General features: G+C 33.2%; 3 protein-coding genes and 1 long non-coding RNA gene across 10 annotated transcripts in view; 3 read left to right on the top strand and 1 right to left on the bottom strand.

Annotated features, from left to right (window-relative positions):
- The window catches only part of LOC141403759 (uncharacterized), a 567,712-nt gene that overhangs the window by 132,281 nt on the left and 410,271 nt on the right, over positions 1–25,160 (bottom strand). The window lies entirely within an intron of this gene.
- LOC141403772 (uncharacterized) lies at positions 386–11,055 on the top strand. Its single transcript, XM_073986717.1, has 2 exons — positions 386–562; positions 9,249–11,055. The coding sequence occupies exon 2, from the start codon at positions 9,314–9,316 to the stop codon at positions 10,919–10,921; it is 1,608 nt and encodes a 535-aa protein (XP_073842818.1). The 5' UTR covers positions 386–562; positions 9,249–9,313; the 3' UTR covers positions 10,922–11,055.
- On the top strand, positions 424–16,172 carry LOC141403797 (uncharacterized). Its single transcript, XM_073986773.1, has 3 exons — positions 424–539; positions 4,352–4,371; positions 14,500–16,172. Exon 3 carries the CDS (start codon positions 14,568–14,570, stop codon positions 15,969–15,971), a length of 1,404 nt encoding a protein of 467 aa, XP_073842874.1. The 5' UTR covers positions 424–539; positions 4,352–4,371; positions 14,500–14,567; the 3' UTR covers positions 15,972–16,172.
- On the top strand, positions 20,160–23,813 carry LOC141403830 (uncharacterized). The gene is made up of 2 exons (XR_012412904.1): positions 20,160–20,510; positions 21,234–23,813. It is a non-coding gene; the product is annotated as an uncharacterized lncRNA (long non-coding RNA).

Raw genomic sequence — 25,160 nt, 5'->3', positions numbered from 1 at the left:
AATATGGAAAAACGTGTTTTGATTTGCGTTGTTTCGTATTGCGTTGAAGTTTGCCGGAACCAATTATTAACGCAAATCGAGTTATTAGTGTATTTTGACATTTCAATTTCAATCAGCTGTCCGCTAATGCATCTACCTTGGTAATTGTAATTACCATGTACAATCAGGGATGCCAACTGTTCCGAGGTAAAAATCGCTACAGCCACATACGCACCATAGGTCTGTAGCGATTTTTACCTTAAAACAGTTGATATTCCTGCTTAAACAGTGGTTTTTGTACGTCAAAAATCACCACAAGTAGCGGGAAAACCACCAACTTGGCACCCCTGTGTACAATAACAACAATGTTATCTCATCTCTCTCACTCGCTTTGTTAACAAAACTTGGGTTTCTTATTAAAACGACAACAGAAAATAGTAGTTTGGCCGGCACCATTCTTCATTTCGTACCTACGCGTTATTTATTTCAAATTTTGTGTTGAAGTTTATAACAAATTATAATAAATTAACAATAAATAAGTGTTTTTAAACAATATTCATTCACAGCTCACATCAAATTCAAGGTATGTTTATAATTATTATTCTTGTATTTCCCCATTGCAAAACGGCATCGTTTATTAAATAAAGCAAGCATATGAAACGTCAAAAACACCACAGCCTGTGGATGGTAATGAGAGTGTGTGTCATTTGGTTTGCTCTTACTGTGTTTCACATTGGAAGAAATTCTATGAAGAAAATATGTGTTTGGAAAAAAGGCGACAATAGCATAGACTAATAAATTCATAGACATTTATTTGCTCTCAGCATTTATCTTCGAAATTTTCGAAAATTGGTAGATGGCGTTAGTAGGTGTTAGTAGTTTTATTTAAAGTTACTATAGATTTTAAACTATTTATTCTGATAAAAGACAAAATATGGATAATCTTTGGCCAGATCTACATCCCCATGTAAACAAATTCAACAAAATATTGTAATTTACCCCAAAACATTGTGTGAAAAGATCAGGCACTGTGCATACCGGCGACACCTACAAAAAAGAAGCACACTACAACTCTCTTTGTCTATGAATTTATTAGTCTATGACAATAGACCTGTTCAATAACATCGCAAGTTCTTGCAACTCCTCCCAGTTCTCTTTCACTGAACAAGTTTGTTATCGAACCATAGACTAATAACATAGACTAATAAATTCATAGACAAAGAGAGTTGTAGTGTGCTTCTTTTTTGTAGGTGTCGCCGGTATGCACAGTGCCTGATCTTTTCACACAATGTTTTGGGGTAAATTACAATATTTTGTTGAATTTGTTTACATGGGGATGTAGATCTGGCCAAAGATTATCCATATTTTGTCTTTTATCAGAATAAATAGTTTAAAATCTATAGTAACTTTAAATAAAACTACTAACACCTACTAACGCCATCTACCAATTTTCGAAAATTTCGAAGATAAATGCTGAGAGCAAATAAATGTCTATGAATTTATTAGTCTATGGTACAGAGTTGTCGTACCGTTTCAAAAGAGAATTCATTGAAGAGAATAGAAAATATGCACAAATGTAAAGAAATAAACTTAGTATTAAAGAATGAAAAACTTTATAACAGTTGTTACGATATTTTGGAACATTAACTAATGCATAAACAGGAAATTAGTCTATGAAAGGAAAAACTAAATGAATTTGAGAAAATCGTTTTATCCGTTTCCTTCACCATCGTTTAGGGCTGCCATATCTTGAACAATTTGGCAAGTGAAAAAAAATTAAAATTAAATGTTGTTGTTAAAACTTAAAAATATTTACATAGATATATTTGTCTTTCTTTTACAGCCAACCCTAAATACATTGTAGTAAAATTGTTTTTCTCAATTGAAAACTAAAATATTCAAAGTAAAAAATGTCGAAAAATGTTTCTATAAAAACTGAACCATTTGCCAAAGTCTGTAAACAGGAAAATTCCAACAATGATACACATACACTAAGCGGCAATACAAAAATACTTGGACATTTTACAAATATGGTAAATGATACTCAAGAAGACGAACTAGACTTCGAAAAAATGGAAGAATTTTTACCAGAGAATGTCGATAAATACACAATTGATGTAATAAAAAAAGAGGACGTGGATGAAATGGACGAATTTTTACCAGAAGATTCACCTAGCTGCTACCCACCGCCATCATTCACATCGAAATCTGATGATTGTATGGAAGTTACTACTGTTACACAACAACACCCAACCAATGCCATAACTCAACAAATATCCTTACCAAAATTGGAAATAATTGATATGCACACAGATGAGAATGATAGTAGAGGTCCTGAGACCTATGGTGATACAGACGCTAACGTCAGTGATATTAAAGATAGATCTGTAAATTCATCTTCATATAAATGTGAAATATGTGGTATTTCTTATACAGAATCTACAAATTTGCAGACACATATAAAAAATAAACATCCTTCGTCCATAGATTTAGAATATACTTGCGAAATTTGTAATGAAAAATTTACAGCTCTTGATATGCATTATACCCGGAAGCATTTGCCTGCTAAACATAATTGTGAACTATGTGATAGTTCCTTTACGAATGATAAAACTCTTCAGATACATCTGAGAAAAAACCATTCTTCGTCTTTAGATTTAGAATATATTTGCGAAATTTGTAATCAAAAATTTGCCACACAAAAAGGCATTGTTAAACATTCTTTACGGATGCATCCAGAAGCTCAAACAACGGCTAAACATAAATGTGAATTATGTGGTCGATGTTATGCGGAATCTAATACACTCCGGAAACATATGAGAGATAAACATCCTTCGTCAATAGATGCAGAGTATATCTGCGAAATTTGTAATCAAAAATTTACCACACAAAAAGGTCTTAAAATGCATACACACTGGACGCATCAAAGAGTTCTTTCCACACAAATACCTGCTAAATATAATTGTGAAATATGTGGTAGATGTTATACAGAAGATCATAATCTACGGGCACATATAAGAAATAAACATCCTTCGTCTATAGATACAGAGTATATCTGTCAAGTATGCAATCAACGATTTACCACACAAAAAGGTCTTGATTTCCATTGTAAAAAGCTGCATTAAACTAAATCACCGGTACCACGCTCCCGATTTTACAGAATGGATTTACAAATTATGACTGCGCAGTATGTGTAATGACAAATAGAAATTTCTCATTTCTCGTTACTAGCACAACAACAACTCTATTTAGACCGAATTATTAATATAATTAAATAAAGCTGTTAATTTACATTATCCAAGTGTTTCATTTATTTTTATCATTGCAAATTAATTATTAATCTGCAAAAATTCCGTTATCAGAAATATGGACTAGAACAACAAATAAATGCCTTAAAAAAGTGAAATGTTAAGGGCTGAGTACATAAGCTGGCTGGCCTGCTTGCCTTGATTGCTTCTGATAAAAAAAAAAATTAAAGGAGAAAAGGGCAATTGTCTCGGGCTTCTTTATTATTTTATTTTTGTTATGTCATTTGGCATTTGGTTATAGATGTTCTTTTCCTTTACTTTTGAAAATAGTAAAAACGGCAAAAGTTTTAAACTGTTCCCATATGAAAGGCATAGTGTCAAAGTAAAGGAACGTTTTTCGAGTAAAAATTGGTATCAATTGAAGATTCTTGCACGGAAAGAAACAGAGCTAGAATAAACACTAAGGGCCATTATTACATGTGTTCTTTTACTATCTGATGGATTTGAAAACGCAAAATAAACCAATTTGGAGGCATTAAAAATATAATTTTTACATTGAAAGTTAATTTTAAGAAGCTCCTCCTTGAAATTCAATGATCACTTTTAACTTTAAGTTAACCGGAACGCTATAAATCTGTTCGGTAAATCCAAACTATAACAAAAGAATACTTATAATAATGGGGGTAAGAGTGGTTTAGTTTTGTTAAAAATTAAGATTGCCACAGTTTTTTAGCTCTATCGGAATATGTTAACACGTGCCACTGGGGCCTCAAAGTTTCCATGGGATCTTTATATAGCTTATTATATTAAAATCTGACCCGATTTTCAAAATTTTTTGTAGGATTACTTGTTAAGCCACTACAAAGAACTGGTGAACTGTTTTCATCGATTGGACAATAAATGTGGTCTGTAGAAAAGTAAACACACCACTCAATGGCAACCCTCCACTCTCTGTCACCACTCTCGGTCTGTTGTTAAAATGTCAACAAAAGATAGTTCGAACGGCACCACTCTTCACTCCGTATGAACAACGCGTTATTTACTTTTAATTTTGTTTGAAGTTTATAACAAAATATAATAATTTAAATATAAATATGTAGTTGTTATTAAATAATATTCTTCATCAGTTCACATCAAATTCAAGGTATATTTATTTTTGTATGTTAGTGTTTTACCCCTCCAAAAAGGAAGTGTCTTGCTAAAGAAAATATAGCTCTGTTCCAGAACTAAAAAGTTTTTACAATTTTTACCACTTTTACACATTTTGCGTTCCCGTACACAAAATTTATATGAAAATCGTTTACGACTTTTACAACTTTTACGACTTTTACCACTTTATAAAGTACGGGAACAGGCCATATGTGAATAGTAAAAACACACCGCACACTGTTTGTGGATGATAATGAGAGTGTGTGTCATTTGATTTGCTCTCACAGTGTTTCACATTGGAAGAAATTGTTTGAAGAACCTATTAAAAAACGCCGGTTGCGTTTGTCATAACGTTTTGATATTTTTGAAAAGAGAATTCATTGAATAGGATAGAACATTCATACAGTTTGTCAAGTAATTGTTTTCGAACCAAGAAAACTAACATTTTGTGTATTAACTTGAGTTTTTCTGAGAGTGGTTAATTTATTGTGCACCAATAGTCGGCACATTAAGGATTTGCCTAACTTCGCCCTTCCGAGTAAAATTTTCCAATTGCGATGAAATAAATAGTCTGTTCCTCCACTTTTGAAAATGGTAAAATCAAGAAAAGTATTAAAAGTTGTAAGCTGCTCTCACATGATGTGTATCCTGTCTGAAGTAAAGAACGTTGTTCTAGTAAAAAGTGGTAAAACTTGAAGATTCTTGCTTTTGTGCTATTTAATATTTAACCCATCCCTACGGGAGATTTTAGAAAATTTAAATTTAATTTAAATTTTCACTTTATCGTGTTTTTAGGGCATGAAGTGAAACTCGAATGACCGAAGCATAAGAACAAATGGGTAGCGGAATTCCTTTGCAGTTGGAAAAATACTAATATTAAATTGTTCAATTTGTGGATTTTTTATTCTGTAGAGTAAACGACTATAAGCTTTACAAGTGGTACCATATGGTGGCACCGCAGGGATTGGGTTAATCGATATTGCTTTTAAAACTAACAAAAAGTTCAATTCCGTTATAATTAATGTTCATAGCCAAGGCACATTTATATAAGGTAGATGCATGAATTACAACAACTAATAAATTGATCAAAACAACATTGTTGTTTTTGAAAATTAAGTGTCAAAAAATATTAAATACATAAAAGCATTTTGAAAATCCTTTGAATCAGAACTGTCTTAAACGCCATTTAGATATGATCTCATTAGCCGGATTTAGCACATTATCAGGATATCTTTGCTAAATCCGGCGAAAATCTTCCAGATTTCCCATACAAAAAGAAATTCTCGTATTGAGTGAATTTGTTTTAAATCCAACATAAATCCTCGTATGCAACTCTGTTTTTTTGCAACATTTTGCTAGAAAATACAAAAAGTTGCAAGCTGGCACAAGAAATAAGGTAGATGCATTGGTGAATTACTACAACAAAAATAATTTAAAATGTAAAACTTTGTAAGCAAGGCGAAAAAATTAAAATTGGGTTGATATACAAAGTTGATTTTAATCAACCAAGACTAATATTTACGATTAGCATTAGGTCTGTACGATAACTCAAAAGTTTGTGCAAATTTGTACAAACTTTTACAAAATGCTGTTCGATAACAAACTTGCTCAGTAAAAGAAGACTGGGAGGTGTTGCAAGTACTCGCAAGAACTTGCAAATACTTTTTACTTGCGAAGTTATCGAACAGGCCCATTTTCAATATTAAATAATAAATTTGTAATTTGCCGTATGTTTTTTTCAGACGAATTCAATTTACAACAACTTCTTTTGAAGCTTTAAATTCGATTAGATCAAGGCATATTTATACAAGGTAGAAGTGGTGCAATGGTATGCACACCCGCCTTGCACGCTGAAGGTCGTGGGTCCGATTCCCAGGCCAGTCAACACCAAAATTTTCAACGGTGGCAAAACACCCCTCAGTAATGTTGGCGACATTTCCTGAGTATTTCAGCCATGTAAAACTTCTCTACAAAGTGGTGTCTTAAGACACGCCGTTCGGACTCGGCGATAAACAGTAGGCCCCATATCATTGAGCTAATATGAATCGGGGTGCACTCAGTGATATGAGAGAAGTCTCCCTTGTCCGTTATGGGATGTTTGTGGAACAATTATATTATAGAAGTGACAATCAGCTGTATTCTTATTATTTTTTGGAAATTTAGTTTTCAAAATGTAAAAGAGTCTACTCATGAAATTTGAAACTTCGAAATTTGTTACCATAAAATACTGCTTTTCATCCTAAAACTGTAATAAAAATTACCAACGAGAGTTCTGAATGCGTTATATTTACTTTTTGATTTAAACTTATTCTATTTTAGAGGATTTTCAAAATGTATTTATGTTTTTCTTGAACAAATTTTATTCAATATTTATCTTTGACAATTAATTTTCATTAACAACAATGTTGTTTTTGTAAATTTGTTAGTTGTTGTAAATTATTTACCTTATATGAATATGCCTTGGATTAGAAGGGCTGATGCCGGGTTACCTTGGTAATTGTGATATTAACAAAAATCAGCTGACTGCAATTTAAATCCTCCAAAGGTATATCTAAATGCAATGAGATTTGTACTGGATTTATTAAATCCAGCACGGTTACACTAGAGCTTGATGCCGGGTTAACCTACTTTATACTTAACTAGCAAAGTGCCCGCTACTTCGTATGCGAAAAGGGTATAAAAACAAATAACAATTTTTAGTTCGATTTTCAAAAAGATCAGCCTTATCTCACCTTTACACATTACACATTAACGTTGCAATACTCACTCTAACTCCAAAACATACAGATTCCAGCACAGTCCCTACACCCAAGAAATTTAGTACACTTATAGCACGTTTTTCGACGACATGTCTCAATCCTACACTAACTTGAATACAAAATAAAAACAGTAATCGTAATTCTAAATCTCAAGACTCCAGGTGTATCCGTTTATCCAACTCCAAACTGTATCATTTCGTACTCTTCGTACCCATAAATAGGGTTTTCGAAAACTACCTCAATTCTTCACTCACCGTTCATACAAATCCAAATTGTACCAAATTTAGTACCATTTAGTTTTTTCATACCCATAAGTACAAATTTTCAAAACTATCTCAGTGCTATGTTCAAACAATAACCTTACTTCCAAATTTCAGGATTCCAGATATATCCGATCACTCAAATCCAAATTTGGTACCATTTAGCACTATTCGTATCCAAAGTACGAATTTATAATCCTACCTCTATCAACACTCCAACATCAATTTTAATTCCCAATATCACGATTCCAAATCTATCAATGAAATCCAAATTGTACCATATTTAGTACCATTTAGTACTTATCCTACCCATAACTAAAAATTTCCACAACTTTATCAATGCTACACTCCAACAGTACTCCTTATTTCAAATCTAGGGATTTCAGCTATATCCGTTCACCCAAGTCCAAATTGTACCAAATTTTGTACCTTAGTATTATTCGTACCCATAAGTACGAATTTCCACAATTACCTCAATTCCATACGCCAACAGTAATCTTAATTCCAAATTTCAGGATTAGAGCTGCATCCAATCACAGCAATCCAAATTGTACCAAATTTGGTATCATTTAGAAATTTTCGTATCCAACGTACGGATTTCCAAACCTACTTCTATCAACACTCTAATGTCATGTTCACACGAGCGTTTCATTTACATTGTTCGCCTGTCGAACGACGTACACGAATTAACCCGTTTCCACGACATCATTAGTAATTAACAGAAACATAAACAAAATTTCCTTTATTTTCCAGAACTGTGTGTGGAATTAAGAAGGAAACACAACCATCTTCCTTTTGCATCTATATAAAATGTTTAGTTTATTAATTTTCATTCATCTTTTTCCTTTTTTCTAAAAATTTTCGTGTTTTCAACAAATTTTTCAATTTTGAATTTAGACATGTCATAATTAATTTTTTCGATAAATTGTCTCATTTGTTAGGGATGGGACATACTTATTCGTCGTTCAGAGAGTATTTCTAATCGAACAACGTAGAAAAATCGTCGTTCGTTCATAGAATTTTGTGTGGGGAAATAAGTAATTTATTCGTAGTTATGGGTCGAACGACGAATAGAGAACGAACGACGTACCGTGGAAACGGGCTATTACGTTTTTTCAGCTGTTCAAAGGTTTACCTCGTTTAGGCTATAATTTATTTAGCAAATCCAGTAGATTTATGTTGTCATTTTCATACAATATATGTCAAATAAATCGAGATAATGCACATAATCATCGCATAAATGTATAGTTTAAACCAAGTTCAAAAAATTTTTTTTTTTTTTGATTTTAAAGCCGAAAACAAATAATGTTTGTGTCAATTTTATAATTTTTCGTAAATGGAATAAAGTAGAAGAATTTATACATACATTTTAATTTTGATATTTCCACGTATTTCGAATTGTTTTGGCTTAAAAAAATAGTTTTTCCTCCAAAAGATTTGTTCAATTGTCTTCGCTGTTGTTTGTTTCTCGACAGAGAAAATAAAATTCAAAAACAAATCTGCAGCCAACTTCAGGTTGTATACGAAGAAAAACGAAACAAAAAAGAATTTGCCAGTACAGAGGTGTGTGTACCCCCTCTTATTCTTCTCTACTCCCTCGCCCATAAACTCCATTTTCTTTCCCATCAAGTTTCCCTGTATAAACACGAACTTAGAGAGGAAATACTAAATAACCCTGGCACCTTCGCTAAGGGTTGCCATATTGAACTTGAACGATTTTGACCTGAAAATAAATAAAAAACGCTTCAAATTCTTTTTAAAAAAATTTGGAAATTAATTTAAAAAAACTAAATGTTGTTACAAAAACTTAAAAATAATTACATATGTACGCCATTTTTGTTTCTATTTTACAGCCCTAAAATACATTGTAGTAAGATCTCAGTTTCTTTAATTGAATAGTAAAATATTCAAATTAAAGATGACGGAAAAGGTTTCCATTAAAACTGAACCCTTTGCCAATGATTTTAAACAGGAAGATTCTACCAATGATACAGATACAGTAGACTGCAGTATAACAAAACTTGAACATTTCATACAGATGGGAAATGATATTAAAGAAGATGAACTAGACTTGGATAAAATGGAAGAATTTTTACCAGAGAATGTCGATGAATCCACAATTGATATCATCAAAATAGAGGACATGGATGAAATGAACGAATTTTTACCAGAGGATTTACCTAACACCTACTCACCGTCATCAGTCACATGTAAATCTGATTATCGTATGGAAGTTATTACCTATGATGAAGTAGGTCTTCAAACACACCGAATGAGTACAACAACTCCACAGATATCTTTAGCCAAATTAGAAATAATGGATGTACACGAAGATGAGCAGGATAGTAATGGCCCTGAAGTTAATGATAATGAACAGGGACCTAGGGAAGCTTTGAGGGTTGCAAATAAAAAAGTTGGAAAATATAACAAATCTGATAAAACCTGTGAAGATAAAAACGCTACAAAATCTGTTATTTCATCTTCTGGCGTAGCTAAAACCCCTACTGAACATAAATGTGAACTATGTGGAAAATTTTATGGAAATTCTAACAATCTTCTGGCACATATAAGAAAGAAACATCCTACGTCTATGGTTACAGATTATATCTGCGATATTTGTGATCAAACATTTACTACACAAATGGGACTTACTAAGCATTCTTTCCGGATACATAAAACGGCTCATTCCACTCTAACACGTATCAAACATAAATGTGAACTATGCGAGAAATCTTATACAGAAGCTAAAGCTCTCCGGACACATGTAAGAAATAAACATCCTTTCTCTATAGATACAGAGTATGTCTGTAAAATATGTAATCAAAGATTTACCACATCATCCGGTCTTGATAGGCATTCTTACCGAATGCATCCAGAAAATCAAACAAATACTATATATAAATGTGAAATGTGTGATAATGCTTATACAAATGATAAAAATCTCCGGGCACATATAAGAAAGAAACATCCTTCGTCTATGGATACAGAGTATATCTGCGAAATATGTAATCAAAGATTATCCACCCAAAAAGGTCTTGATTTGCATTCTTACTGGTTGCATCATAGAGCTAATTTAACTCAAACACCGGCTAACCATAATTGCGAAATATGTGGTAAATGTTATACAGAAGATAATAATCTACGGAAACATATGATAAGTAAACATCCTTCGTCTATAGAGACAGAGTATATCTGCGATATATGTAATCAAAGGTTTACCACACAATTGGGTCTTCAAAGGCATTCTTACCGGAAGCATCCAGTTGCTAAACATAATTGTGAAATATGTGGTAGATGTTATATAGACAATACTAATTTACGGAAACATATGACATCTAAACATCCTTTGTCTATAGATAGAGAGTATTTGTGCGAAATATGCCATAAAAGTTTTACCACAAAAATTGGCCTTGGTTTGCATTGTACAAAGGCGCATTACATTGAGTCGTCGGTGCCATACGCCGAATCTACAGCAACGACTTTACAGAATGGACGTACGGATTATGACTGTACCATGGTGGAATAAGAAGTTGTTACAAACAAATCATTCAAAACTTCAAATTTGCACCCAATAATATATTATTGTGAATTGCTTGTTTACATTTTATAACTGATTTTATTCACAATACTGCATTTGACAATTGGTCAGCTATTTTTGTCGTTGTACCTGTATTATTGTGTCATGGACTGTACATAATGTGAAATGAATGACAAACGGAAATTCCCAATTTATTGGGCAGATATATACAGGCAGCTAACCAACTACAAATGTGGAAAATGCGGCATTCTTGTGAAGACGCAGTCCGGCCTGGTCAGACATAAGATAAAACATAACCACACTTTTTAAAATCACTGAAAAATACACATTAAATAAAAATGTTATTTAAAATTATCCAAAAGTTTCATTGTTCATTTATTGCAGGATTAATATGCTGTTTATGTTTTTTGCAGGGTTAACCTTTTTTATGAGGATTTGTTTGGAATATAAGCAATGGAATTGACATTTAAAACCCACTCGGTTTGTTAAAGCCGGTTATATATAAACGGGGTATAACCTTTATTAGGGCTATAGCCCGTTTAGACTATACCCTTATACGATGATTAAGGGCATTATCTCGATTTAAGTGCTTAAAGTGGTGTACACACGATCAGTTTTGACTGTCAGTTTTGCTCAAATAATCGGTTGCTTGCCAGTGTGGCCGTTCATTTTTGTCAGTCATCAGGCAACCACAAAATATTTTGTGGTTGCTGGACGGTTTGACATTTATCGATATTTCCGAAAAATCGACAGTAAAAACTTATCGTGTGTACGCCGCTTAATACCCCGGTTACACTATTGAAGGTTAACCCACTGGGTTTAATAGATCCAGTGGGTTAATCATTGCTGGTAATAGTACGTTTATATATAACCGGATTTAACAAACCCACTATGTTTCAAATGCCAATTCCTTTGCGTAGACGTCAAATTAATCCTCATTAAGAAGGTTAACCCTGCAAAAAGCTATAATATAAACATGGCCTTACACTTAGTTTTTCGAGGATATAAACTGTCAGCTGATGTTTGTTTACGTATACATACAAAATGACTAATAAAGTAGTGTGTCACACTTTCACAATTTCTCGTATGAGATATCGTCCCCTCTTTGCTCATATTGGAATATTTTACACACAGGGATACATTTTTGTATCATGGTATCAATCGTACTTTTTGTTAAAAAAGTGTCTAATGAAAAAAAATAATTTTATGATTTCCAAATAACTTTAGTTTTATTAACTCCAAAAAAACTCATGCGACCAATCGTAAACGTGTAAAACAAGACAAACTCTGTTGCAAAAACAGTTGCAACTTTTGGTACTTTTTGAGTAGAGTTGGATTTTTTTGCACAAATACCAATTACAACACTGTATTTTTGGTGGATTTGTGACGGATTTAAAATAAACCCAGTCATGAGAGGATTTAATTTTTGTATGGCAAATCTGGTCAGATTTGAGCAGATTAAGCAAATAAATCCTCATGAAGTGGGTTAACCCGACAAAAAGCTGTAGTGTAACCGTACTATAATCCACCGAAATGCACCCTGATATACCATACAAAATTAAATCAACTCAAAACTTGGATTTGTTTTAAATCAAATGATAAATCGAAATATTTTGAGATACAACACTGCTTTTTGCTCCTAAAAATAACAACGTTCATTCCATTTAATTATTAAAAAAGGTCAGGCATAAACCACTTAATTTTTTTTTTTGAAAATTCCTGTGAAATGAAATAAGGTTGCATCATGCATTTTTCCTGTTGCACGAATAAATGATATTTTGCCTTTTAGTGACTAAAATAATTTTTATTCCATTTAAATATTGAAAAAGGTCCCGCACAAACCACATTCAATTTATGTGATACATGGAATAAAGCTACATATATATGATAAAAAATTATATGTATGTAATAATATGTGTATAAATAATGTTTACTCAAAATTTGTACAAATTGTTACTGGATGTTGTTCGTTTACTCTACGTCACAATGCAAAAGACCTTAGTCGATTACAAGAAGTTACTGGACTTGTACAAATTGTTGAGTAAACGAACACACCTAATATGACGATAAAATTGGTGTGAAAAAAGCTATGTCAGTCTGGATATTTCGTGTGACTTTAACGATTGTTTTGAGTTATTTATGTGCTTAAAGTGACTCCAAATTTGTTTTCCAAAAAGCTCATCTATAAAAACTTTAAAAGCTTTTTGTGCATGAGCTTTTTTCTATCGATTCTTCTTGTAGTTAAGATTTTATCTAATCTTATGCAAAAGCGCATCAAAATATTACACAGGGATATGAGGTTGTAAAAAAGTCATAACCCTATTATTTACACAAACACACAAAAGCGGAAAAATAGAAATATTAAATAAAAATAAAATGGATGTAGCTTTAATTTAATATAAATTGTAAACAACATATTTAATAGCAATTTGTCAGATTATTTTGTGCAGTATTCCGTTCCATTTTTAATTATCAAGCAATTCTTTTTGCAAATTCGCGTATGTATACGTAAACAAAGATCAGCTGACTGGCATCTTATATCATAAACAACTAGGATTTGAAAGTTGGATTTAGAAATCGAGTCGATTTAAAATGAATAGTCTAAACGGACTATTAACCTTTATTATCAGGATTTGTTTGACGTATATGTAATGGAATTGACATTTAAAACCCAGTGGGTTTGTTAAATCTGGTTATATATAAACGTACTATAAGATACAGATGACAACAACCCATAAATGTTTATTTATGTTGGAACAACAAAGTACTTGAATTTGTTATAAAATTTAAAAATTGTAATACAAAAAACATGGTAAAACAAACCAGGTAAAGTAAACTCTACAGCAAATACAACTCAACAACAGCTACATGGAAATTTGTTTTAGTTTGTAATGTTAGTGTCAACGGTAAATGTAAACAAAATAAGGAAATGTCTATAAATTATTATAACTTAAAAAAAAACTAATATTTTTTCACATTTGATTGAATATTTTGGAAAACATAAATGAAAACTCGTAAGACTTTCAATTTGAATGTTTCCATATGTATCATTCCACTAAATGCATCATTTCCCGCAGAGATTAGAATTCTTGCAAAAATGTTTGAGATTGGTGGTAATTCATCGAAAAAGGAGAAGCTGTTTCAATCGTTTGTTTTTGAAATCAAAATAGCACACGTTTATTAGGGCTTTATTTCAAGTTTAACAAAATATCACACATATTAACAAATATTGTACCGCCTCTATAGGCGGTGTTTTAGTGTGTGGCACGTTGTTCGCACCTGGAGGAGGTTACATGTCAATGATACGAAGAACTCTTTATGGGAAATAGTTTTTTTCTGATGAAAAAAATTTGTTCTTCAAAAAATATGTATACCTAACATACATCGAACATAGAAATAAATATATAAAATGTCGTATGAAATTTGACACTAACATTACAGCCCAGTTCAGTCAGCTGGGTATTGATGTTACCTCTTTTTATTCCACCATGTATAAAAACAATGAAATGTTTTTAAAAAAATTTTAAAAATCTTTACACAAAAAAAATTTTGTTTTTCTTTTACAGCCATCACACCAAATACTTTGTGGTAAAATTGGTTTCCTCAATTGAAAACGAAAGTATTTCAAGTAACAATGTCGCAAGTTTTTTCCATAAAAGCTGAAACCTTTGCCAATGATTATAAAGCGGAGGATTCTAACAATGACACAAATACACTAAGCTACAATGCAACAAACCTCGAAAACTATGTAAATGTGGTAAATAAAATGGAAGAATTTTTACCCGAGAATGTCGATGAATCCACAGTTGCTATAATCAAAGAAGAGAACGTGGATGAAATGGACGAATTTTTAACGGAAGATTCAGCTAGCATCTATTCACCATCATCACCCACATGGCAATCTGATGATCGTAAGGAAGTAATTACCCATGATGAAGTACAGCAGCAACATGTTGCACAACAACATCTACCTGGTACAGCAACTCAACAGATATTCTTACCCAAATTGGAAATAATGGATGTTCACGAAGATGAGAATGAGGCTAACTTCAGTGCTAATAAAGAGGAATCTGTTATTTTATCTTCTCGTGTATCTCGAACTCCTACCGAACATAAATGCCAACTATGTGGTAATTCTTATACAAAAAAGAAAAATCTACAGAGGCATATGCGGGCAAAACATCCTTTGTCTATAAATGACATGTATATCTGCGAAGTTTGTAATCGAAGATTTGCCACACAAAGAGGCCTTGAAAACCATTATTACCAGACGCATCCAGAAACCCATACGCCTACTGGACACAAATGTGAAATATGTGGTAGTTGTTACAAGGAATCTAAAAGTCTCCGGGTACATATAAGAAATAAACATCCTTCGTCAATAGATTCAGGGTATATCTGCGAAATATGTAATAAACGATTTACCACACAAAAAGGCCTTGATAGGCATTCTTATCAGGCGCATCCAGAAACTCAAACACCCACGGAACATATGTGTGAAATATGTGGTAGTTGTTTTAAAGAAGATTCGTATCTCCAGAAACATATAAAAGATAAACATCCTTTGTCTATAGATACAGAGTATATCTGTGAAATATGCAATCAAAAGTTTACCAAACAATTAGGTCTTGATAGGCATTCTTACGTGATGCATCCAGAAACTCAAACACGTATTAAATATGAATGTGAACTGTGTGATTGTTCTTATACAGACCTTAGATTTCTCCGGGCACATATAAGAAAAAAACATCCTTTGTCCATAGATACAGAGTATATCTGCGAAATATGTCATAAACGATTTACCACACAAAAAGGCCTTGAAAAGCATTTTCACTTGTCACATCGTTCCACTCAAAAATCTGCTAAATATAATTGTGAAATATGTGGTAGATGTTATACAGATGATCTATGTCATCTACGAAGACATATGCGGAATAAGCATCCCTTATCAATAGATACAGATTATATCTGCAAAATATGCAATCAACGATTTACCACACAAAATGGTCTTAGTAGGCATTGTAAAAAGAAGCATTAAACTTTATCGCCAGTGCCACGCGCCGAATATGCAGCAACGACTTTACAGAATGAATTTACGGATTATGGTTGTACACATGGTGGAATAAGAAGGTGTTACATCAAATCATGTCAAACGAATTGCTTGTTTACATTTTGTATGTGATTTTATTCACAATAACGGTATTTCCTAATTTATTAGACCAATATATTCGTGCAGATACCATAATACAAATATGGGAAGTGTGCGGCATACTTCTGAAGACGCAGTCCGGCCTGATATGATATTTAAATAAATCATAGCCACAATTTATAAGATCCCTCAAATGTACACATTGAATCTTCTTCTTCTTTATTTGCTAATTCGATTTTCGAATGTAAGCGACCATACAATACATATCGAGGTACATTTCATTTACTTATTTATTTACATATTAAATTTGATATTATTTAGTACTATATATTTATAAATTATTAACAATTATCTCAAAAGTGTTTCTATTTCTTGCCGCATTTAGAAGGTTTGCCGAATTATTATATTTTGTCCATTCTTCTATGTTCTTTAGCCAAGTCATCTCTTTTCGGCCTCTGGTACGCCGACCTTCAACTGTTGCTTTCAGGATTTTTTGTAATAATCTATATTTTACATTTCTCATGATGTGTCCCAGATATGAGGTTTTTCGTTTTTTGATTGTAGCTATGAGTTCTCTTCTTTGATTCATTCTTGTCAATACTTCGGCGTTTGTCACGTGCGCAGTCCATGGTATTTTTAAAACTCTGCGGTAGACCCACATTTCGAAGGCTTCCAATCGTCGTATATCAGCAGCTTTAATAGTCCACGTCTCCACGGCATACAGTAGAACTGACCAGATGTAGCATTTTATAAACCTTGCTTTTGTTTCGATGTTTATATCATGATTGACAAGGATTTTCTTATATTTAAAAAATGCATCTCTTGCCATCTCTATCCGACATCGTATTTCCTTCGAGCAATCCCATTGGTCATTAATAAGTACACCCAGGTATTTGAAGGTATGTACTCTCTCGACATATGCATTATTTATTTTTAATTTAGCTTCATTATGTTGATTTTTCTTACTAACAATCATTAGCTTTGTTTTGTTAGTATTAATTTTTAGTCCATATGATTCGCTACATAAGGTGAGTTGGGTTACTAATTTTTGGAGTCCTGATATACTATCAGCGATTATAGTAGTATCATCTGCATATCTAATGTTGTTTATAAAGGTGCCGTTTATTTGTATTCCTTCCCGGATATTTGTAGTGGATTCTTGGAAAATTCTCTCTGAGTATATATTAAATAGGAGTGGAGATAAAATACATCCTTGTCTGACTCCTCTCGATATTGATATCTCATCTGTCAGACTTCCATTGACATTTATCTGTGCAGTTTGCTGCCAGTATAAGTTTCTAATGCACCGGATTTCTTTATCATCAATTCCGATAGACACAAGTATTTCCATTAACTTATCGTGTTGCACTGTGTCAAACGCTTTCTCATAATCTATGAAGCACAAGAAAATGTCCTTGTGAACATCTCGGCATTTTTGTATTAGGACCTGGACACAAAGTAGAGCTTCTCTCGTCCCCATCCCTTCCTTAAAGCCAAATTGATTTGATCCCATAGCTTGTTCGCATTTTTGATATATTCTTTTGTGAATAATTCGTAGAAATATTTTTAGGGAGTGGCTCATTAAACTGATTAGGCGGTAGTCGCTACACTGTTTGGCGTGACTTTTTTTTAGGAATCGCTATAAACGTTGATTTTAGCCAGTCTTGTGGGTAAAAGCCTGTATTGTATATGTGGTTCATCAAACTTGTCAAGAGATCAATGTTATGTTCGTCAATCATTTTTAGCAATTCAGCGGCAATTTCGTCTGGTCCCGTTGCTTTCCTATTTTTCAGTGATGTTATAGCACTTTCAACCTCCATCTTCGTAATACTTGATCCAGTCAACGGTTCTGGTGTTTGGTCATTAAAACATGTTCTGTTATTATCAGTAAATAGATGTTGGATATACTTCTTCCAAATTACTTTCTTCTCTGATTCTTCAAACACTGCTTCATTTTTGTTGTTGTAAAGAATTGGCGAAATTGTTCTGCGATATATTCCTGCTGTCTCTTTCAGTTTTTTGTGCAAATTAAAATCGTCGTGCAAGCTTTGCAATTTTTCTATTTCCTGGCATTGGTTATTTAAATGTTTATTTTTTGCAGCTCGAATCTGTATTTGAATTTCTCGGTTCAATTCCCAATACTTTTCATAGTTCGAGTTTTTATATTGCCGTCTTTCGTTTAATAGTTCCTGAATTTCAGTTGTCATCCATTCTTTTGTTTTTGGTCTTACGAAATTTCCCAGCGTATTTTTTCCGATGTTATGTATAGTATTTTTGATTTTATCCCATATATTTTCCACATTTCCCCTATGGATGTCACTTAGTTCCGAATTAATAAAACTTTTTACATGTACTTTAGTGGCTGGATCGTCAAGTTTGCCAAGGTCAAGTTTTGGATGTTGTTTTTTCTTCAGCGGAGCCCTAATTTTGATGTATATATTGGCCATAAGGAGATTGTGGTCAGATGGTACGTCTGCTCCTGCATATGTAGATACTTTCGATACTGAAGTGGAGTAACGTTTGTTAACCAGAATGAAATCGATTTGGTTTCTTATTATGTTTCCAATGCTATCCTGGGGGGATTTCCAGGTGTAGAGTCTTCTAGCTGGTAGACAGAACATCGTGTTTGTTATCTTCATCTGGTATTCTTGGCAGAACTGTATGAGTCTGTCACCTTTCTCATTTCTTTCTCCCAATCCATATTGTCCAGTAACTCCTGTTACTGCCTCTTTTCCTACTTTAGCGTTAAAGTCGCCTTGGATGATGGTTATTTCATGTTGTTTTGTCAGGTGTAGCAATTCTTCGATTTCACTGTAAAACGCCTCTATTTCTTCATTGCTTTTGTCCGACGTTGGAGCATAAACTTGAATAACATTGATGTTGAGAGGTTTCGCTTCAATTTTTATGATCATTGTTCTATCGGATTTTGGTACAAATCCTAAAACATTTTTAGCTATGCGGTCTGTTACAATTATTCCAACCCCATTCCTATGCGTTTTGTTGAGATTGCCTGAGTAAAACATTTTCGAGTTTTGCGATATAAATTCTCCGCAATCTGGCCACCACGTTTCGCTTATACCAAGTATATCAATGTGAAGTCTATTCATTTCGTTTAGAGTATTAGCTAGTTTTCCAGCTTCGTAAAGACTGCGTACATTCCATGTACCGATGTTAAGTTTTGATTTTGTTTTACCTCCGGAGATTCTTAGCACCCTTGTGATGCCGGAGACTAAGGGCCGTTTGTTTTTGTTTGTATTCATGATTGTATGGTTTTCTAGGGATAGTACTTCAGTGGTTTCCCGTTGCCTTCTGAAGGGTTTAGAATTTTCCTTTTCTGTATTCAGCCGCTCCTCCTGGAGTTCAGACGCTGTTTGTTGCCGCTCAATATGAGACAGACGCCGCTTTGATGTGATCAGTTCATTCGCCGCAGTTGTAGATAACACGCACCGTTGACTTCCCACGTTGTGGATTGTTCTTAGCTTCAGCGTTCACCATCGACCTTACCGACATGGGTGGCCCTACCAGTAGCTACGCTAACGCCGGTATCGCTCTTAGGATCTTCACGCTTACTAGACCTCCCCATCGCGCTTGAGATGACAATCCATCGAGGAGGACACATTGAATAAAAAATTTAATTAAAATTCTAAATTTTAATTTTTTAATTATGTATTGGAAAAGTTAGTTAAATAGTTTACCGATTTTATCTACAATAGAATCACAATAATTCGCAATTTAAAAGTCCAGAGAAATTTTACGAATTATATGGAATTTCGATTTTATAGGGTCTTTTTTTCCCCCCGGTTACACTTAGGCCGCCATCAGACCATCTGCTTTTTCACATGTATGACATGAGCTGTTCTGTAGTATTAGTATACCCAAAGTGACAACATACATGTGAAAAAGCAGATGGTCTGATGGCCGCCTTAACTGGATTTACTCAGGGGGTTTGGGTTTCAAATATAAATATCATAAAGATGGTTAACTCGACAAAAGGCTCTAGTGCAAACGACGTTTAAAATTTCATCATGGACGTTACCAAGTGAGTTCACTACATCCGTTTACATGTACATATATTATATACTATAATTTTGTACACATGTGTGTGACCTATCACCTATCTTATGTGACCTATCATCTACCTTATTAAATGTGCCTGAGCTCAGCTGATGCATCTACCGTTGTACTTGTGCCATGCACAATAACAACAATATTTGCTCTCGGACTCCTGTGCCTCTCTCTCTTTCACTTATTCTGTTGTTGGTCCCTTGTTAAAACGACAACAGAACATAGTTTCAACAGCACCATTCCCATTTCGTACGCGTTACTTACATAGTTTTAATTTTTCGTTGATGTTTATAACAAAATATAATAAGTTATCAATAAATAAGTGTTATTAACGAATATTCATCAGCTCACATCAAAATCAAGGTATGTGTATATGTATGTATTTATTCTTTTGCTTCCCCAATGTAAAAGAACAATGTTTATTAAATAAAGCAAGCATGCGAAATGTCAAAAACACCGCAGACTATTTGTCATGGTACAATAATACAGGTAGCATTATCATGCCAGCTGATGGTAACATAATGTGTCAACTGCATTGAATTGATGTCAAATTTTGACATCTTATGTTACCAACAATTGCCGATGCGGCTACCTGTGTATTTGTACCATGCTATTTGTGGATGGTAATGAGAGTGTGTGTCATTTGGTTTGTTCTCACAGTGTTTCACATTGGGAGAAATTCTATGAAGAAAATATTCAGAAAAATTACGGTAATGTCATTCTGTTTTAACACCGTTTCAAAAGAGAATTCATTGATGAGAATAGAAAGTAGGCACGAGTGTAGAAGACATCAACTTACTATTAAAAATGACATTTGGTTATAGAATAAACACTTTATAACAGTGTTTACGGTATTTTGCTTCCATAAAGTCATATTTGGTTTAGCGGGAACATTGCCTAATGCAAATCTGGACATAAAGAGGAAATTAGGCTACGAGAGGAAATACTAAATGAATCTATCCGTTTCCTTTACCATCGTCTAGGTCTGCCATATCTTAAACAATTTAGCAAATGAAAAATAAAAAAATAAAATAAAATGTTGTTAAAATATTTACATAGATACATATATTTGTTTTTCTTTTACAGCCAGCCCTAAATACTTTGTAGCAAAACTGTTTTTCTCAATTGAAAACTAAATTATTCAAAGTAAAGATGTCGGAAAATGTTTCTATAAAAATTGAACCGTTTGCCAAAGTCTGTAAAGAGGAAAATTCCAACAATGATACACATACACTAAGCGACAATACAACAAAACTTGAACATTTTACAAATATTGTAAATGATATTGAAGAATATAAACTAGACTTCGAAAGAGTGGATGAAGTTTTAACAGAGAATGGTGATAAATATAGAATTGATGTAATTAAAAAAGAGGACGTGGACGAATTTTTATCAGAAGATTCACCTAGCTGCTACCCATCGTCATCACTCACATCGAAATATAATGGTTGTATGGAAGTTACTACCCATAATGTAGTACACCATCAACATGTTACACAACAACATCCAAATAATGCAATAACTCAACAAATATCCTTACCCAAATTAGAGATAATTGATATGCACCCATATGAGATTGATAGTAGAGATCCTGGGATCGATGGTGATACAAATTCTAACGTCAGTGATAATAAAGAAAGATTTGTTATTTCATCTTCCCGTGTCGCTCAAACACCTACTGAACATAAATGTGAAATATGTGGTAATTCTTATACGGAATCTACAAGTCTGCAGGCACATATAAGAAAGAAACATCCTTCGTCTATAGATACAGAGTATATTTGCGAAATTTGTAATCAAAGATTTACCACACAAACAGGTCTTGAAATGCATTATACCCGCAAGCATTTCACTCAAATACCTGCTAAACATAATTGTGAAATATGTGGTAGGTCTTTTATACACGATCGAAATCTTCTGACACATATAAGAAAAAAACATCCTTTGTCTATAGATTTAGAATATATCTGCGAAATTTGTAATCAAAAATTTGTCACACAAAAAGGCCTTGATAAACATTCTTACCGGATGCATCCAGAAATTCAAACGGTCACTGAACATAAATGTAAAATATGTGGTCGATGCTATGCGGGTTCTTATGCACTCCAGACACATATAAGAAACAAACATCCTTCGTCTATAGATTCAGAGTATATCTGCGAAATTTGTACACAAAGATTTACCACACAAACAGGTCTTGATAGACATTCTTACCGGATGCACCCAGAAACTCAAACAGCCATTAAACATAAATGTGAACTATGTGGTCGATGTTATGCCGATTCTTATGCACTCCTGGCACATGTAAGAAAAAAACATTCTTCATCTAAAGATTCAGAATATATTTGCGAAATATGTAATCAAAGATGTGCCACACAAAGGGGTCTTAATAAGCATTATACCCAAAATCATTCCACTCACATAGCTGCTAAACATAATTGTGAAATATGTGATAGTTCTTTTATACACGATAGTAATCTTCGGACACATATAAGAAAAAAACATCCTTCGTCTATAGATTTAGAATATATCTGCGAAATTTGTAATCAAAAATTTACCACACAAAAAGGCCTTGATAAACATTCTTACCGGATGCATCCAAAAACTCAGACGGCCACTGAAAACAAATGTAAAATATGTGGACGATGTTATGCGGAATCTGACATTCTCCAGGCACATATAAGAAATAAACATCCTTTGTATATAGATTCAGAATATATCTGCGAAATCTGTAATCAAAGATTTATCACACAAACAGGTCTTAATAGGCATTCTACCCGGATGCACCCAGAAACTCAAACAGTCACTAAACATAAATGTGAACTATGTGGTCGATGTTTTGCGCATTCTTATGTACTCCTGGCACATATAAGAAAAAAACATTCTTCGTCTATAGATTCAGAATATATTTGAGAAATTTGTAATCAACGATTTGCCACACAAACAGGTCTTGATAAGCATTATACCCGAAAGCATTCCACTAAAATATCTGCTAAACATATTTGTGGAATGTGTGATAGTTCTTTTATACACGATAGAAATCTTTACAACACAATCAGGCCTTGATAGACATTCTTACCGGATGCGTCCAGAAACTCAAACGGCCACTGAACACAAATGTAAAATATGTGGACGATGTTATGCGGAATCTGATATTCTCCAGGCACATATAAGAAATAAACATCCTTCGTCTATAGATTCAGATTATATCTGCGAAATTTGTAATCAAAGATTTATCACAGAAACAGGTCTTAATAGGCATGCATCCAGTAGCTCACTCCACGCAAACAAACACCTGCCAAATATAAATGTGAGATATGTGGTAGATGTTATACAGATAAACGCTATCTACGGATACACATGAGAAAGAAACATACCAACAGGCCCATACCAACAAATATGAGGAACTGTCAGTTGTCTTAGATACCATCGAACTCAGATATTTTTCCAAATGTTGTAATCGTAAAAGTGTTACTGTGGAATCACTACATCAACATATCGGGGATTATTCTGAATTAAAACCCCCATCAATTGTGGAATATGACATTTCGCAGTACTGACGAATTGTGTATTCTCATATGAATGTATATAGACATAAAGATCATAAAAATGCCCACAATAAAATTTAAAGATTGACACATGAAATAAAAATGTTACAACAAATTATATAAGAGTTTTATTTTTCCTTTATTGCAGGAGTTATTTAAGTAATATTCTAATTTGATCGACAATAAATCCATGAAAATTCGTAACTCAATATCGAAATTTGTTATACGTCTGTATGAGAAAGCACAACTTGTTTCTAAAGTTCAAGTTCATTAGCCCCTAAAAAGCGTTTAAGGTTCTGGGGCAATATCTACGTATTGTAAATATCTATATGAATTATATTAAATAAAATTGAAAAAAAGTTCGATGAGCTAGACTGCAATGCATCTACCTTGGTAATTGTGTCATGCTATTCTCCCTGCATATTCAAGAGTAAACACACCCGCATGGTACAATAATACAGGTAGCATTATCATGCCAGCTGATGGTAACATAATGTGTCAACTGCATTGAATTGATGTCAAATTTTGACATCTTATGTTACCAACAATTGCCGATGCGGCTACCTGTGTATTTGTACCATGCACACCCGTCAATGGCACGGTTGTCACATTTGGTAGAATATTACCAAATTTGGTAACTTTTTATAGGGTTGGTAACTTCCTTTTTGGTTTGGTAGCTTTCTTAAGGTTTAATTGAACAAACTATAAACGCTCTGTTCCAGAACCTGGAAGCAGCTACTATTTTTTATTACGGTAAAATTTTTCCCCTTATGTTATCGAAAAGATAGTAAAAATTAGTAGATTCTTGCAGTACTGGAACATACCATTGGTTTTCAAAATGTAATAGGATCTACTCATGAAATTTGAAACATCGAAATTTGCTACCATAAAATACTTCTTTTCATCGTAAACGTGCATTTTGATTCAATTTTTTTCTATTTTGGAGGATTTTCAAAATGTATTTATGTTTTTCTTGAGCAAAATTTTAGAACGACCCCATTATTCAATATTTTCTTTGACATTAAATTTTCAATAACAACAATGTTGTTTTTGTAAATTTGTTAGTTGTTGTAATTCATGCATTTACCTTATATAAATATCCAGAACTGCAAGAATCTACTAATTTTTAATATTTTTTCCGATAACATAAAGGAAAAAATGTTATCGTAGTAAAAAATAGTAGCTTCTTGCATGTTCTGGAACATAGTCTTGTGTCAGACTATGAAAATTTTCATGAAAATGTTTTGAGCTTATGGGTACGAAGGGAGAAAGGGAGCTCCTTCACCTCCGTTCTCTCCTAAAAGCTAAAATATTTTCATGTGTTATTTTCAGTGTGGCCATTTTAGCATTTTTGCAGCTAAATTTAGCTTATTTTTTTTTGTATTTAGCCGCAAAATTTCCATTTGGCATTTAGCAATTTTCTTAGCATTTTTCCATTATAAATTTAGCATTATTCTATCCACGA

This window comes from Musca autumnalis, unplaced genomic scaffold (genome assembly GCF_047663935.1).
Source record: "Musca autumnalis isolate F117 unplaced genomic scaffold, ASM4766393v1 scaffold_4, whole genome shotgun sequence".
Lineage (NCBI taxonomy): Eukaryota > Metazoa > Arthropoda > Insecta > Diptera > Muscidae > Musca > Musca autumnalis.
Note: the sequence above shows the minus strand (reverse complement) of the source record. Positions and strands in the feature narration are given on the sequence as shown.

What these genes read in the sequence shown, in the direction of transcription:
- LOC141403772 (XM_073986717.1), top strand. Translation starts at nt 9,314, where the DNA reads ATGACGGAAAAGGTTTCCATTAAAACTGAACCCTTTGCCAATGATTTT.
- LOC141403797 (XM_073986773.1), top strand. Translation starts at nt 14,568, where the DNA reads ATGTCGCAAGTTTTTTCCATAAAAGCTGAAACCTTTGCCAATGATTAT.